The 16,876-nt window shown below is 46.4% G+C and overlaps 2 protein-coding genes across 2 annotated transcripts in view; one reads left to right on the forward strand and one right to left on the reverse strand.

Moving 5' to 3' along the window:
- The first annotated feature begins 6,183 nt into the window (after nucleotides 1-6,183).
- On the forward strand, nucleotides 6,184-15,301 carry LOC122386191 (barrier-to-autointegration factor-like). The gene is made up of 2 exons (XM_043375145.1): nucleotides 6,184-6,363; nucleotides 14,719-15,301. The coding sequence occupies exon 2, from the start codon at nucleotides 14,871-14,873 to the stop codon at nucleotides 15,141-15,143; it is 273 nt and encodes a 90-aa protein (XP_043231080.1). The 5' UTR covers nucleotides 6,184-6,363; nucleotides 14,719-14,870; the 3' UTR covers nucleotides 15,144-15,301.
- An 829-nt stretch (nucleotides 15,302-16,130) lies between these two features.
- The window catches only part of LOC122386183 (transcription termination factor 2-like), a 45,795-nt gene continuing 45,049 nt past the window's right edge, over nucleotides 16,131-16,876 (reverse strand). The window contains exon 18 of the mRNA XM_043375134.1: nucleotides 16,131-16,561. Within this exon, the coding sequence (XP_043231069.1) occupies nucleotides 16,411-16,561 (151 nt within the window). The 3' untranslated portion in view covers nucleotides 16,131-16,410. The remainder of the gene's footprint in view (nucleotides 16,562-16,876) is intronic.

Below are 16,876 nucleotides of genomic sequence, written 5' to 3' on the forward strand. Positions count from 1 at the left end.
GAGAGGGCCGCCCTATTCACAGTAGAAAAAAGACTCCTCAGCAGCAAAGGGGCGCCCCAACAGAAAAGGTGCACTCGTAGTAGAAGTGAGACGCATCAGGAAGAAGAGGGGCACTTCTAGCAGAAGATGGGCGTCCCAGATAAGTGGGCCGCCTACAGCAAATTGGTCGTTCTTAGGAGGAAGAAATGAGGCGACTTAAGCAAAGTGGGTCTCCCCATGAGGGATTAGGCGATCCAAGCAGAGGTTGGGCGCTTCCGGGAGAAGTGAGGCATACCAGCATAAGTGAGACGCTTCCAGAAAAAGGAGGGATATCACCGGGAGAAGAAGGACTGCACCAGTAAATGGAGGCCACCTTTTTGCTAATCTCTTTTGCTAGGGTAGCGGTGTCCATCTACGACTTTTAACCCGTGCCGTGCTGGTGGTCTGAGTTTTCCGTGTCCTGCTGGGGAGGGGGGGGGGTCACACTCCCTCGTCTAACTCGGCTTCTGGGCCGCGTAGTGACACGCGATAAGCGGCATTCGAAAGATCGTCCAAAAACAGGACGAAAACAAAACGGTCATTTTTTAGGTCAGGTCGAATGTCAGGTCACCAGAGGTCATCAAAGGTAAAATGTTGCCTATTTCAACATTTTTCCGTTTTCGAAGCAGCGGCACATAGCTCGGAAACCAATAGAACTATAGCGCCGCAGAAAAGCGCATTCGATAGCCCTTTCAGAGGTGTTACTGTAAGCTGCGCTCAGATTTGACCTCAGGTCAACGGTTTAGCCTTCAGAGGGCAAAAGACTCTAAAATAGCCGTTTTACGAACAATTTTTTCCTGCAATAACTTTTGACTCAAGAGAGTCTCGACATTACGTTTGCCAGCATTGCGTTTCTGTCGTCGAGACACGTCGAACAAACTAAAGGTTGACCTTATGAAAAGTAATTTTGAGAATTTGACCTCAGGTCAAGGTCATGACCTGACCGGGAAAGGTCATGCTGCATAGCAGTCGATGCGTATTGCGTATCGTCGAGCTGAACACAACTGAGGTGTTTTTATCGCTCTAGCATGAATCTATCAAAAGTTATTTTAAAAAAAACTGCTGTGGACCTTTCATGACATGGGATGACCTCTGGGAAATAATGAGTGGTCACACTAGGTGCAATGTTCTTATTCAGTGTGTTAATTTTATATGTATCCCAATGCTTGATATTGTCTATGTAGAATGGCGCTCGTCCAAAAGAAATGCCTTTCAGTTTTCTCCCAAAGACTTAATCATACCTACCTACCTAATGGAGACGTCGCACAACTGACCTGACCTTAGGTCACAGATATCGAAATTCCGAGATATACATTTCATGAATGTTGTTGCTTTCATCAATCGCTGAAAGGTTCAAAGCGATCGTTCAGTCGGTATAGCAATGGTGAGCATTTGAACTTTTTCTTAGGTTAGGTCACTTGGCATAACCTGGTGACCTGACCTTCCATCACCCACGTCTGAAATTTTTACAACATGTGCAGAAAAGATGCATGATAAGGTATACTGAAAATGGCGGCGCCGTTTTTCAGATATATGCGAAAAACCTGACAGGGAGCGCAATAACGCCCCCAGCACGGCGCGGGTTTTTAACTCCCGATTTTGAGGGTTTGGCGCCCCCTTTGTATGGAGCGCCCCCGGATTGCCAGGTCGCCCCTATTTCGACTTGCCGCCCCCCCTCCCGAAAATTCCTGGATCCGCCCCTGGTATCGTGTGATACCTACAGGGTGTCCAGAAAAAAAGATACTACGGAAATTAAGTCGCATTCATTAACGCACGAGCCGATTTTGTTTCAACTTCATGTGCTAATAGTGCAAGATTTGGCAAAACTTATGAGCACTGTAATGCGTCGTTGGAAAGTTGTCTGCCTGCCCTCCGAGATAGTCAACATGACCATCAGTCACCTGCAGACTGTGCTAGTGCTGGAGCTGATCCGCCGTAAGGCCGCTCACATTGAGTATCTGCTTTGAGGAGCTGCCGCGACTAACCAAAGAGTTTACATGCCATGTGGCACTTGCTGTCTGTTTTGCCATATTTTTGCGAATACAAGCATGTGCCATTTTAAAATGTAAGGTGTTTATTTTCGGAATTACAGCAAAAAATAATAGTATCCGTTTTTCTGGACACCCTGTATATGCTATTAAGTAAGTTTCAATTCGGAATCATTAATCCGCGCCCCGTTCCGGACCCAATCTCGGAAAGCTGCCGAACGATTTCCAAAATTCAAACAGCGCCCGATAGCCCCACCGGGGAACTACCATGCGACCGAATTTAATTGACCTAGGTGCAACCGATGACGTCACAGGTCAGGTAAAAGGTCTCATTTTTTCACCGTTCACAGGCCTTCCGAGGAATGCGTTATAACATCGAGTAAAAGGTACTTATCGAAAATCATCGATAGGGCGTTAGTTGCCTAATAGGTACTTACATAGGTTGCTTAATGACATAGGCGCAGGAACCAGGGGGGAGGGGGTGGCAGTTGGGGCAGCTTGCCCCCCCCCCCCCCCACACTCTGTAGCTGTCACGACTTTGAGACGAAATACCGCAATTTTAATGGAAATGGTATCTTTTTTGTTTATAAAAGCCAAGGGATGAAAAATAAGTGGCGTAAAAACGGCGAGAAACTAGATTTGGGGGTACCCCAGGATGATCTCTATTATTTATTATTATGGTGTGCCACCCAGTCTGAAAGTAGTTCCCGCGCCCAGCTGCTTAACCCTCGCCCTGGCAGGCCATTTTTCATAACGCGGCCTTGCAGGGTTGTTTATTTATTTATTCATTTATTCAAATAAATCGCCAACAGGCTCATGGCCCATTAACAGGCGAAGTCATACCACAACATAAAATACACATTACACACACAAGGTAAACACTAACCCGAAGACACGCACTCACTGATTCGCAAATAGATGACACTTAAAAATACAGAGATTCATAAAAGAGATCCAGAAAATAATATGATATAATATAAAAGTACACGGTAAAAATAAAATTAAATTTAAAAAAAAACAATAAGAATAGAAAAAGTACAAATAAACTTTAAAATATCTAAGACACGGATCTAAAAGGTATGTTCCTGCAGTGGACCACGACGAATGGACTACGTTGCGACCCCACCCCCTCGCGATTGGCTGGACATGGCACCTAGAAATACCAAATTTGGTAGGTAGATGCACCCCCCAGAATTCTCGCCCCTGCGCAAATTTGGTTGCTCTAGGTCAATATTTAGGTGGTTTTGGGGGTATAAATGAAAATTTTTGATAGAACAGGTCAAAAGTTTTTCGCTTATAGCTTTTGATCTTATTAAGATAGAGCAAAAACAAAAGTATCGGTGAACTCAACACGTCAAGGCGCGTCGATTGGTATGGTTTTTTTTTGCTTGTTTAAGTGTACTTAAAAAGTTAAGCATAACTTAAGTAAAACTTAAGCCATTCTTAAGTAAAACTTAAGAATGGTCGACATGCTTAATGTTGCATATCATTCGACTCGGCTGTTCAAGAGGAACAAAATGATACCATTTTGAAAGCTCTATCTTTCTTCTGTGACAATTTATCGGCACAAACGTCATTTGACCTCAGTTAACCTCATTTGACCTGACCCTTGGATAAGTATAGTCGACTACAGAATGATGTTCCACTCCTCAGAAGCTATCAGTTGACCGGAGCGCCAAGTTGTGCCGTTTATCACGCAATTAAGCGTGTCGATTGTGAGCATTGGGACAAAGCTATAATTTGTGAACTCAGCCCGTGTGATGCGGCACAGCCTACCACTACAGGCAAATAATTGCCTGTTAAAAGTGGAACATCATTCTGCAGTCGACTATACACCAAACAAAGAAAAACAAGTGACATAATGTTAAGTACTGTGGTATTAAAGCACAAAAGTGATAGAACGAAGCGGATATCTAGAATTTTCCTAATTGGAGTTATTTGAATATTTTCTCATAGGCTTAACATTACGACGCAATGACCATTGACCTCTAACTGACCTCAGGTCAGTGACATAAATACGAACTATGCTCGATGAACTTAGCACATCCTGAAAGTTTGAAGGAAATCAGAACAAAACTGTGAGCTGGACAGGTGCATAAAGAAAATTGAAATTTGACCGTGACCTTGTACCGGTTTTTCTGACCTAGTGACCTGACCCGAGGTTACTCGGACCTGAAATTTTCAGGTCATATATAACAAGGTTGCCCCATAGGCTGTGCCAAAGTTGGCGGTTTTACGTTATCCGCCGGTTTTACGTTATCTTTGAAAAAAACTTTGGGAGGTCGCATCGACTCCCTCTGCAAGGGCGAGAGTTAATGAGGTCACTGATGCCAGGTCAGGTCACAGAGGGTGAACCCAACTATACCTACTTTAAAGTAATGCGATACATGTTTTACGGCCGATTTGGAATTAGAGCCATTCTACATTTCATATTTAAAGTTGTGCTTTAGGTGAACATTGGGAGGTTGTTGGGAGGCGAACATTTAGAGTTTATGTTCTGGTGGAAGTCAAGGTCAGGTCAAGGTTAGGTAGTCAAATTTCGAAGTTGATATTTTTGCTTAAAAAGGCATTAATTCGATGCCGCTCGTCACGGGCAATCCAATGGTGGTCATCTTTCTACGCTAAATGGCATAGAACGGTTACAAATGAGTTTGAAAATTTGACGTCATCAATCTTGAGTACTTACCTACTTAGTTTTTTTCGCCATAACTTTGCCAAAAATGGAGCTATGTTGAGCTTAAAGTTGGCATGTTGATGGTGTTTCGTTGATGATACAAGATATCTTCCCATTTTTTAAAACTTTTGGAAATTTCTGTTTCTTTTAGGGTACTTAAAATCACCTTTTTATTTTTGGGGGTCAAAATGCCAGATCTTTGAAAATCTGGGATAGCAGTTTCGTAGCAATATCCATTCTACACTTTTATGGCATTAAACTTTTTCTCTACATTCAAAACTGTAGGCGTGACAGCTCTTCCCGCAAAACCCTTTTCTGGATCGAAAATGGCAGAACATGACGCCACTGTGACGTAATTTGTGGCTAAGCTTTCAAAGGCTCTCAAAAAATATTTGAACACAAGGTGCAAAATTAATGCCCGGAGATGTCCTATACGTTTGGTGACGATATCTGCATCACTTCAGGAGATATCGACTGAAAAGGAAAGGGGAGTCGTTTCGCCCCCTCCCCTACCTCCCCCCCCAACGGGGCGCGGGTTAACCCTCGCCCGTATTGGTGTTTTTCCAGCCGCGAACGTATAAGGGAGGGGGGGGGTGCGTTGGACCCCCCTTGCCGTTTCGCCCCTGATCGAGCTAGAGCTTCGCAGAAAAAACGAGCGTGTTGCCCGTAACGAGAGGAAGCCGATGATACCCAATTTTAAGGTCCTAGGTCATTGGTTGACCTTGCAGGTCAGGTCAATGACCCCAAAGGCGGGAAAATCGGGACCTGTTAGAACGTCGTAAAGTGTGGCTGCTATGGGGTTTTTCGGGGTGCTGATCACGAATATCATGTTAGTTTTGATCACAGATGATGTCTTCATGTATTTAGGCCAGGTCGGGTCAGGTCAGGTCAGGTCAACCAGTAAGGGTATTCGTAGTAGGTGGCAACCGCCTCTGACAGCTTCGTAACATGTTACGAAGGCACCAAAACTACTTCGTAAATGTTCATATGGCTGCTAAATTCGAATTCAGCTCCAAAAACTGGCCTAGAAACATGTAAAACTCGAAAAAGTGAACCGAGGTCATCAAAGGTCAATGACCTGACCTGACCTTCAGGTGACCTTGACACCCACCATAATGCATGGGGCAACATCATATCACATGTTTGAACGCTTGAAACCACGAAAAGACTGCAAACGCGCGGCTAATGCGAGCCGACATACGCCGAATCGCAGTTCCAGGCAAACATGGTCTCGAAAAGTAGGTCAGAGGTCAAAGGTCATTTGGGTCAGGGTCATGAAATTTTTAGGGTAGGTGTGAAATTGATGAACGCGAGGGTACTGAAAGTTTCGTCGCGATCGGCCGCTTTTTACGCGAGTTATTCGCGAAAAACCATGGGGGGGGGTCCGTTCGACCCCCCTATACGGGCGAGGGTTAAGAGACAGCCGCCACACGTTGGCGCCCCGTTCGCTGTCCGCCGGTCTCAGCTCTGGCGGCCCCCTGTTGGTGCGATATGGCCGTGGTCCGTCCGGTCCGGCAGCGTGCAATCGGCACAGATTGTGGCGCCTCCACTGGCCGCAGCGTGGCTGCTCAGTCCAAGCTTGGCACGCCGCACGCTCCGCCCTGCAGCCTCCGAGTGGCCCCGCCGCATCTGACAGCCTGCTGAGCGGGGACGCCGCAGAGGAGCCGAACCGACGACAGACAGGTTGGTGTGTCTCACTGGCTGGCGGATTGTTTTCATTTCCAGCAGTTACTTATGTGATGCATGCATATATCAACAGTTCCATTGCATTCCATTGCGTTGGGCGACAATAAACGTAGGTAGGTACCGTCTTTAGCGCCCCCTTGCCGATGAGCACAGCGGATTGTTTTCGTTAGTTGTTACGCTTTTTGATAAGTTTAGCCCGCGCCCTCGGCTCATGGGGTCTGCCGAGCAACGCGCCATGATGGGGGGGGGGCATTTTGACCCCCCCCCCCCCCAGGATCTCGAGAACCTTGTCGCAACATAGCGATAAGCAGCAAACGGCGTTGGATAGGCCCAACGGGGAAATACCTTGTGACCCAATTTCATTGACCTCGGTCTAACCGATGGCGTCACAGGTCAGGTCAAAGGTCGAATTTTCACCGTACAGGTATTTCAAGAAATGCATGGTAAAATCGACTAAAATGCATGTCATTGAAAATCATCGGTGTTGAATTGTCCCTTAAACACATATTTTGCTATTTGACGTCACTGATACCAGGTCAGGTCACAGAGGTCAGCTCACAGAGGGTCAAAATATGAAAATATCATGTGATGCATGTTTTATGGTCCATTTTACATGACAAATGCGATTATGTGGGTCAGGCAGCCTTTGGTGCCAGTTAAGGTGATGTTCTGGTGAAGGTCAGGTCAAGGTCAGGTCAAATAAGGCCGAAGTTCAAACTTGATATTATTGCATAAAATGGGTATCGATTCGATGGTTGTGCGATGCATGTTTTATGGCCAGTTTTTCATTTCCAACTCAATGGTGTTGGTTATAAGACCATCAGGCACGGTTTAGGTCACTTTCTGGTGGAGGTCAGGTCAAGGTCAGGTCAAAAAAGGTCAAATTTCAAAGTTGATATTTTTGCATAAAATGGATATTGATTCAATGCAGCTCGTTACGGGGAGTCTAATAGTGGTCTTTGTTTTGCGCTAAGAGGTCTAGAATTGCTAAAAATTTAGTTTGAAAATTTGACGTCATTAATTTTGAAGTTTTTTTCGCTATACCTAACTTGGCCAAAAAAGAGGTATCGATTTCAAATTTGGTATGTAGATAGAAGGCGCTAGGGACTATCACATATCTTCCGTTTTTTCGAAATTCAAAAAATCTTTTTGGATTTTTCGGTTATTATATTTAAGAAATCTATTTTTTGATTTTTGGGGGTCAAAATCCAAAAATTCAAAAATAAGAGATAGCAGTTTTGTAGCCCTCTAAATTCTACACCTTTTATGTTTGAAACATTTGTCTGTATCTCTAAAGCTGTAGGCCTGACAGCTCTTCTCGCGAAACCTTTTTTGGGTCGAAAATGGCAGAAATGACGTCACTCTGACGTCATTAGCGTCCAACCTATCATAGCCTTTGGATTTTTTTTTTTGTCACAATGTGCAATAGCTATTTATGGGAGGGTACTGAAAGTTTGGTGACTATCGGCGCAGCGGTTCTCGAGATATATCGAAAAAACTAAGGGGGGGGGGGGCAAAAAAATGCCCCCCCAGCAAACGGCGGGTGGCGAAATATCCCAGCAACTGCCGGGTTAAGTCAAAAGTTATTGCCGAAAAACAATTTTCGTGAAAACTGCTATTTTTACAGTTTTTGCCCTCTGGAGGCTAAACCATTGACCTGAGGTCAAATCTGAGAGCATTAATCAGAAAGGTCTGTAAAAGAGCTATCGAATACGCTTTTCCGCGGCACTGTAGCTGTATTGGTTTCCGAGTTAGCCGTTGGCAGATTCCAAAATTGTTGAAAAGGACTACATTTGACCTTTGATGACCTCTGGTGACCTGACCTTTGACCTGACCCAAAAAATGACCGAGGTGTTTCGATGACTCATCCTGCTGCAAAGTCGGTAATGGTATGCCGTAACTGCGATCAGAATTCAAATCGCAACTTTCTTAAATAGTTTCGCAAGAATGTCCTCACGTCAACTTCCATTAGAGCAAAACATGTCAAACTGTCAAAGCAATGTCGTTGTTTTTTATGAAATAACATAAGGCTTGTACGGAAATTATGTTGTCACCACTGTGTTTCACACGTCAAGATGCGTAACAAAAACATGATTTATTTCAAGGGCATATTGAAATGTGACCTTAGTGCAAGGTGTGACTAATAAAAGCTGCCTATGAGCAATAACGGCTGATCTGCACCTACCTACTGTTAGGCTAAGGGCATCCAAGGTGTTTTCATTGGTATAAATAAATATTCAATATCTTCATCGTTTGAAGTTTTCGCGGGTCAGCTGTTGAGTTTTGACCTCAGAGGTGAGTTCAAGGTTCCCAGGGTCGGGGTCCGTTTTTTTTTATAAACAACTTCGTCTCAATAGGTCGTAGATCGACGTTTTTGGCAATATTCTGCTTCTTTTGTCCAACTACGTTGAATCTTTTTGTCCTGATGTCGCTAATTTGATCTGACACTAGGTCGCAGACACTGAATAGATAAAACGACACCTTCGTTGAGCGTGGTTTGATTCGATCTCTAAGCAGGCACCTCGCGAAGCCGGAAATAGTCCAACCGATATCGGGTTATCGTCTAATACACATGTACATTGAACAATGACTAACAGACCACCTAGCATGAGGTATGATTCAGTGGTTGCACAGACAGACATTATCAACCACCGCCATAGGTATATACCTATCACTTGTCACGGCTCAGTCCATTCCCTCTCCGTCCGAGGGGGAGGGAGGGAGGAGAGGCGTGGTACGAACCCCTTGGGCCCTGACAGTTTTCTCGTGATTGATAGGATCACGCGTTATGGATGAAAAGCGGAGCGTTGAACTTTGAAATGTCTGTCATTTAAGTCAGCTATATTTAGTGATATCAACATCATTCTCAGGTCGAGTCAGTTCACTGACCTGACTTTGACGTCAAAAATGAACCGCAACACGGTTTATGCCCCGACTTCATAACACCTTGAGTCCCAGGGAATTTTTCTATGTGAAATTTACATAGATGAAGCTAACATGAAGTTCATACCTAGAAGGCTTCCGAGTCCTCTCAACCTAGGGATCCTATATGATTTTTCATAAGTCACTTGAGGTCAAGACTCGGTGACGTGACTACACTGGCCTCACAATAGGCATCGGTCATGATGGGGTAAAATTGAAGCTGTGATTTTGGCGTCGAAAATGATCTGGGTCCATCTGAAGCACATGACATGTTGATCCCGCACACCGACGGGGGGGGGCGGTTATCCCCCCCCCTGCAAGGTTTTTCGTGAATAGCGGGAAAACCGCGGCGCGTAGCGCCGCGAAATTTGGCATGACTTTTCTCTCATCAATATTACACATGTATGCACGTTTGAACCTCCTAACTTTTAAGGTCTGGTCACCAGGTCACTTTGAATGACCCAACCTCAAGTCACTTTTTTGCAACTTTGCCAAGTGTCAGAGCTATACCTACAGCAGATGACGGAGGCCTTTGAAAGTCCAAGGATGTTATTATGTCATTGGTAGCTACAATATGTACCTATATCTCGGAATTTCGATATCGATGACCTAAGGTCAGGTCAATTTCTCGACCTCCCCATTATAAGTAAATGAGGGAAAATCAACTCCCTGTTTTTTTTTTCACTAAAACGCGTCGGAATGGCCCCATATACCAGACATGACCTCATATACGATCAACCTTCACTACCTTGAGGCCTGTTTTGCTGTTGGCCAGCTGTAAGGTCATGTGACGTCATCAAAGGTCACCAACGGGCAACGTTTTTTTTTGCCAATAACTCCTTACAGTAACGATATACAGCCGTGAAGATGGCCTCATTGTGTTCAGCTAGCCAAGGCGCATCGAATGGTATACATGATGACCTCGAGGTCACGTGACCTGAGGTCAACCTTTGACCCTGACCTTCTTTCGAGGTCAAAATATATATGATTCGATGCGGAATGACGAGAGGATCACGATGATGCCCTTAGTTTGTTCCTAGCTTGACTAATTCGAACGTTATTCGAGAAAAACTCTCCATATCTAGCGCCGCCATTCTGACTTTTTTACCCCTGTGACGTCATCTTTGACCTGACCTGAAAATGACCTAAGTAAAAATTGTAGACCTTGTCCGTGGGTACCCCATGCCGTTTACCGCTTGTCGCTATCTTGCTTCGTTCTCGAGATCTCAGGGCGGGGGGGGGGCGGTCATCCGCCCCCCCCCCGTCGTCGGTTGTAAGTTGGCGCAGACCCCCGGGCGGTCATCCGCCCCCCCCGTCGGTTGTAAGTTGGCGCAGACCCCCGTCGGTGCGCGGGTTAACCCTATTAGTGGCAGGCTCCTGGCTACCCCTATTAGTGGCGGGGGGGGGGCTGTTTACGACCCCCCCCCCCTGATATCTCGAGATCTAACGGGCCGATTTTCAAAATTCAAACGGCATTCGATTTCGCTCAACGTGATCTACATTTCTAAAAAATAAAAATTAAAAAAAATGTCAATAGGGGGGTAGAGGGGGGTAAAAACGGGCAAATTGCAGATACATTTTAGACTGTTTATCACGGCCAGGTTTCTGAACCAATCTTAACGCAACTTTTGCCGATCGATAGAGAATGAACCAGGAATTCACATGGATCCTAAAAATATGCATTTTCAAAAATCATAGGCGGATACAGATCATTGAGATTGGGGGTACACAAAAAGTATAGTAAATAAGGTTTTTGTTGGTACTGTTTCTAAAAAGGGTGGTAATGGTCTTGTTATGTTACAATTTTCTTATGAGAGAACGACTACAATTGTATTGGTCATGCATAGGCGGTGTCAGGGCACCTATGTTGGGAGGTAAACATAACCCCCCTTTTTGGACGCCTGATCCGCCTATTATAGCAAAAACGTGTCAAAAGAGGATGCACAATAACTTTGTATATGTTATCACATCATACCTTTCATTCACTGTTCGTAAAACTGGTACATACAGTTATAATACATCAGCATCGTGATCTTCGCCCAAATGACTCGCTTCACGAATAGGACCCCCCAATTCCCAGTGCTCTGGAGCCGCCCCTGGTAAAGTTATGAACTTGAAATTTTTAGGGAATATGCCCAATTTAGTTTTAGGAAAAGTCAGAAAATTTCAGCATCGTAGCCTCAGCGGTTTCGGAGATATTCCCGAAAAACCTGAGGGGTGGATGAAAACAACCCCCCCTGCCACTAATAGGGTTAACCCGCGCCCGGCTGGGGGTCCTGGATTTCCACGCCCTGCTGGGGGGTGGGGGGGGGGGGGTGTCTGAACACCCCCCTTCTAACTCGGCTCCTGGGCCACGTAGCGATACGCGGAAGGCGGCGTTCGAAAGAGCGCCAAAAATAATGACGAAATCACTTCGGTCAATTTTTTGGCCAGGTCAAAGGTCAGGTCACCAGAGGTCATTGAAGGCAAAATTTTGCCGATTCCCAGGTCGAATGTCGACAATTTCCAAGAAGCCAACGCATAACTCGGGAACCAATAGAGCTACAGCGCCGCGGAAAAGCGCATTCGATAGCCCTATTAACGCCCTTTCTGAGTAATTCTCTCAGATTTGACCTAACGTCAACGGTTTTGCCTGCAGGGGGCAAAAACTGCAAAAACAGCCTATTTTTTCGGAAACAGTTTTTCTGCAATAACTTTTGACCCAAGCCTTGCACGAGCTTACTTTTACCGGCATCGTGTTCCTCTCGTCAAGACGCATCGAATGAACTATAACTTGACCTTGAAAGGTCAACTTGAAAATTTGACCTCAGGTCAAGGTCATGACCTGACCGGAAAGGATCATGTTGCATATCAGTCGATCCGTATCGTCGAGCTGAACACATCTAAGGCGTTTTCATCGCTCTAGCATGCCTCTATCAAAAGTTATTTGCGAAAAACTGTTAGATACCATTCGTGACCTAAGATGACCTCAGGGGCCTAAACAGGGGTCACAGACACCATTTTCATGTTCAGTGTGTCTAAACCACTTGTAATTCAGTGTTTGGGAGTGTTTATAATGTCATTTGTCCAAAAGAGGCGCATTTCAATTTTCTCCCATTGACTTATAATGGGGAGGTCGCAAAATTGACCTGTCCTTAGGTCATCGTTATCAAAATTCTGAGAAATACATTTTGTACATGCTATTGCTTTTAGCAATCGCTAAAAGTTTCAAAGCGATCGGTCACTCGGTGTAGCTATGGCAGACATTGAAACTTTTTATGAGGTGAGGTCACTTCAAGTGACCTGGTGACCTGACCTTGAATGACCTTGGTCTGAAATTTTCACAACATGTGTAGAATTGATGTATGATAAGGTGTACCAAAAACGGCGGCGCTCCGCGCCGCCGTTTTTGAGATATTCGCGAAAAACCACAAGGGGGGGTGTTCAAACACCCCCCAGCAGGGCGCGGGTTAATAAACTCCTTGCATGGTCCGATCTTGAATTGTGCATTTTATGACCTTGCATAACGTCATACATGACACTACTAAGGTCTTCGGAGTTTTTCGTCCAAAACTTCCAATCAAATTAACCCTAGAACGCCTAGGGGGGGGGGGGGTTGTATCAACCCCCCCCCCCCCTGAGGTTTTTTCGAAGTGCACGCTAAACGGCTTGTCGTAGCGGGCTGAAATTTTCAATACCCTCTGGGGCAACCTTTGCGCATCTTTTGCCGAAAAAAATTGATCGGGTCATGTCAGGTCACGGAGTTATGACGTCATAAGAGGTACAGCCTCCGGCCGACAGTTACCAAACGTGTGCGCCGAATCCCTAGGTTTTCTGCCGGTGATACCCACATTGTTTGATGGATCATGATGAAACTTCCCATGCATGTTGGGGCAAGCATTGGCTATCGTGTGGTGCAAGAAAATTGACCGGGTCAGGTCAGGTCACGGAGCTATGACGTCACAAGAGGAACAGCGTCCGGTACTATTTTTGAAAAGCGCCCGAACCACTATTTTGCTAATTCTTGTCACCTCAATGGGAATATGCAGCAATATTAGCTTCTATAGGGAGCAAATGGACCTCCCAAATCCAAAAATACAATCAGATTTCAAAAATTTAAATTTTGATTTTTCGAATTTCTGCCGCCGACTGTGACCTTGCCGACTTCCGGCGCTCCCAACGCGCCATTTTTAGAGCTAAGGAAACGAAATACATACCAAACGATAGAGAATTGATCAAGGAACACGATAGTGAAGGTTTCAAGTCGATATCTCCCACCGTTTTGCCGCAATCGCCGCGGAAAGTTGAAAAAGTTTGATTTTTTTCGGAAAATTTGACCTTTGACCGGTCATAAGTAGGTCAAATGTTGACCTAGGACCAAAAAATATACCACCAATCGCGAGATCTCGTTGAGAGCAATCCGTTGGTTTTTTCCGCTAAGCTCTACGACCTTCCGTTTCGAAACGCCAGGGGGGGGTCGTAACAACCCCCCCCCCCCTGGTCGTTCGTGTTATGAGAAATGGCCTGGTCGTGCGAGGGTTAAGCTAGCGAGTCGGAAATATCACCAATGGACTCTGGAAGACCTGCCGAATTCAGTGATCTGCAATATGGCCTCCGACCATCTTCGCGACCCGTGCGGCTTTGACCTGACCTTGATCTGAGGTCATCACTCCAAGTTGACCATTCCTGGGCAAAACGTAAACTATTCGAGGAGCCCTAGCATGGCGAACACAATGGTGCAGAAATCGCGGCACTGCGACCACTTTTGGCGACGTTATTCACCAAAACTGGACTCATACTTTGGGGTATTTGACATCTCAGAGGCTACCTGTTGGCCTGACTCCTTAAAATTGAGTACCTACCAGTCGCTGCGTCTCGTAATGGCACACACTCGTTTTTCCACAACGTTCTAGTTAAATTAGGGACGAAACGGCGAAACGGCGTTTAACCTCCCCCCCTCTCCCCTGGCCGGGCGAAGATGCATAGCTCTTATCAAAGTCCGGCGACGGCGGTACTGGGAAATCCTGTCGTGAAGCGACGTATGTATGTAATTAGGTATGTATGTACCATTGGTTTCAAAATAAGAGCTCAGCCGACCTGTGGTCCGTTTTGATGCGGTAAATACCCTTACCCTCGCTACAGCTCGGGCCGAGTGCACCCGTCATCCCCCGCCCCCCACTCGAGTAGTGGCGAGGGTAAGGGTATTCACCGCATCCGAACTACAGGTCGCCTGGGCTCATATCCTGAGACCAACAGTAGTAGGTACAGTACTTAGTACTATCTTTCGAGTCCCAAGACAGAAAGCGTAAGGTGAGCTGCTCAATGAATGTGGGGAACTTCGTGGATTGATGCGGGAACTCCTCCTCCCTCTCTCATCTCTCTCTCTCTCTTCCTCTCTGGCTCTCTCTCTCTCTCTCTCTCTCTCTCTCTCTCTCTCTCTCTCTCTCGCAGACTGATTCTGGGTGGCTCTGCTCCAAGCAAGTCAAAGCTTCCAAGAGCGTCACTCAGCACAGCGGACCGCGCGAACCGACCGCGCATTCCAGCGTCTCAAGCATCAACAACCGCGGTAATCACTAGCTTCTGGCAGCGACCCGGGTGCAGCCATGGCCTCTAGAACGCGTAAGCACACTGACTTTGTGAGCGGCCCGATGAGGGACAAGCCGACGAGCTCTCTGCCGGGAATTGGTGAGAAGGCGGCCGGGAAACTGGTGGCCCAGGGCTACCCGCGCGCCAACATGGTGCTCGGCCAGTTCCTGGTGCTCGGTCAGAGTCGCGAACCGTTCGTGTCCTGGCTGCAGAGTGCCTCGCACTGTAACGACGGCCAGGCCGCCGACTGTTTCCAGGCACTGCACGACTGGTGTCAGCAGTTCCTGTAGCGATGGAACGGACGCTGCTGCGGCGACGACGTTTAAGCGCCTTCCGAACACCAAACTTAGACAAAGTGTCATCGCAGTGATTTAAGCGTCGGTTTTCAGGTCACCCATGTACAGATATAAGTCTGATTGTAAGCTAAATATATGGTACTGATTTTGTAGCAGTGGCAGCTGGTTGGGCCGAACAGGCAAGCGCCGCTGACTGTCTACAGAACACAGCCACACCAGAGGGTAGACAGTGAGCCATGTGACGATGACGTGGCGGGGTTTCACCGCGCGGGGTTTCACCACCAGCTCAACACAGGCGGTAGAGGAACATCCTCATACATGGTCAACTACCTCATCCATCCATACATCGGCACACTGCAGTTACCGTAACCTGGCGTATATTTTCTACAAATTTACATATTTATATTTCGATACACATTTGCAAGTAACAGTTTTACTACGACTGCAAAAATGGCCTAGCGATAAAATTCAAGTAGGACACCACTGCATTGCAGCCCGCCGTTTACACGACACACGTTCCGCCGATTCTCTAAGTGAAAACTGAAAACTATACTGCACCGATGAATAATGGCCACAACGCCCAACGCAGCATCTTATTACTCATCAGGTAGGTAACAAAGCTAGCTGATACCACAAAGTTAGCTGATAGTACACCTTTTTGCGTTAGCTTTTGACCATTGGACAAAACATTTGTACACATTCGCCATATAGGTGGCGCTACAAATGGGCAGTTGGTCACAAAGAATCACCATTGAGCAAAACTATTCGGCGGTCCTCCTCTACAACTCGGCGTTGAGCGAATGGTTCAACATTGTGAAAAACAAATCGTCAATGGTCGAAAATATTCGTCATATGCCAAGCTAGCTCACTAAATGCCGAAGTCTGGCGAAGTGTCAAACTGTTTTGCACATCGCTCATTTCAGTGTTCAATCTGTTTTGCTGAGTGGCTAAAATGAGACACACAACGCCGGAATAGTTGTGCTCAATGTCGATTGTCGAAAGGGCTCCCCAAACAGTTATGGCGAATGGTTGAATTCAAATGCAAAAAGGTGTAGTAATCTTGGCTACCACAACCTCGTCCAAGACACAACAACGACGGGGCATGACTTCGTCTCTAATAAGTTACCAGCATACCGCAGCATCACCACATCTCAGCTGTAACAGTGCCGGGTTCTATCCACGAGACCCGTGCCCGCTCTGATCCTCACCTATTACTCTCTCCGCCACTCCATTGGCCCGACTGACGACCCTGCTGCGCCGCTCACTGAAGGTTGAAGAGCGTCTTCAAATCACTCATTGTCAGCCGGTTGGAGGCAGCCTGCTTATTTCCCGAGAGCACGCCGTGCGCGATATTCAGCTTCTTTTGTTGAAGCTCCACGATCCGCTCTTCCAGAGTGTCCTTACAGACAAACCTGCCAAGACAGGTCAGGTCAAGTCAGTGGTGGTGGCAGGTCAGTAGTGTACGAATAGGGCACGGAGACGGAGAGACTTCTGCCCATAGCGGCAGGTCGGTGGTGTCAAACGGGCAAAAGGATAATAGATATCATAGAGATCATAGAGACGGCGGCAGGTCGGTGGTGTCAAACAGACCGAGGGAACATAGACACAGACAGCGACCGGTCGGTGGTGTCCAAGTGGTGCCAACCGGACAGAGGACACGGAGGCAGACAGACCAAACGCTATCCTTTTTCTGAAAACATGCCGTATGAGCGAGCGACAGACCAAGA

Source organism: Amphibalanus amphitrite, unplaced genomic scaffold, assembly GCF_019059575.1.
Source record: "Amphibalanus amphitrite isolate SeventyFive unplaced genomic scaffold, NRLGWU_Aamphi_draft 000243F_arrow, whole genome shotgun sequence".
NCBI classification, from domain to species: domain Eukaryota; kingdom Metazoa; phylum Arthropoda; class Thecostraca; order Balanomorpha; family Balanidae; genus Amphibalanus; species Amphibalanus amphitrite.

Excerpts from the sequence above, each read along its gene's own strand:
- LOC122386191 (XM_043375145.1), top strand. The coding sequence starts at position 14,871 with ATGGCCTCTAGAACGCGTAAGCACACTGACTTTGTGAGCGGCCCGATG.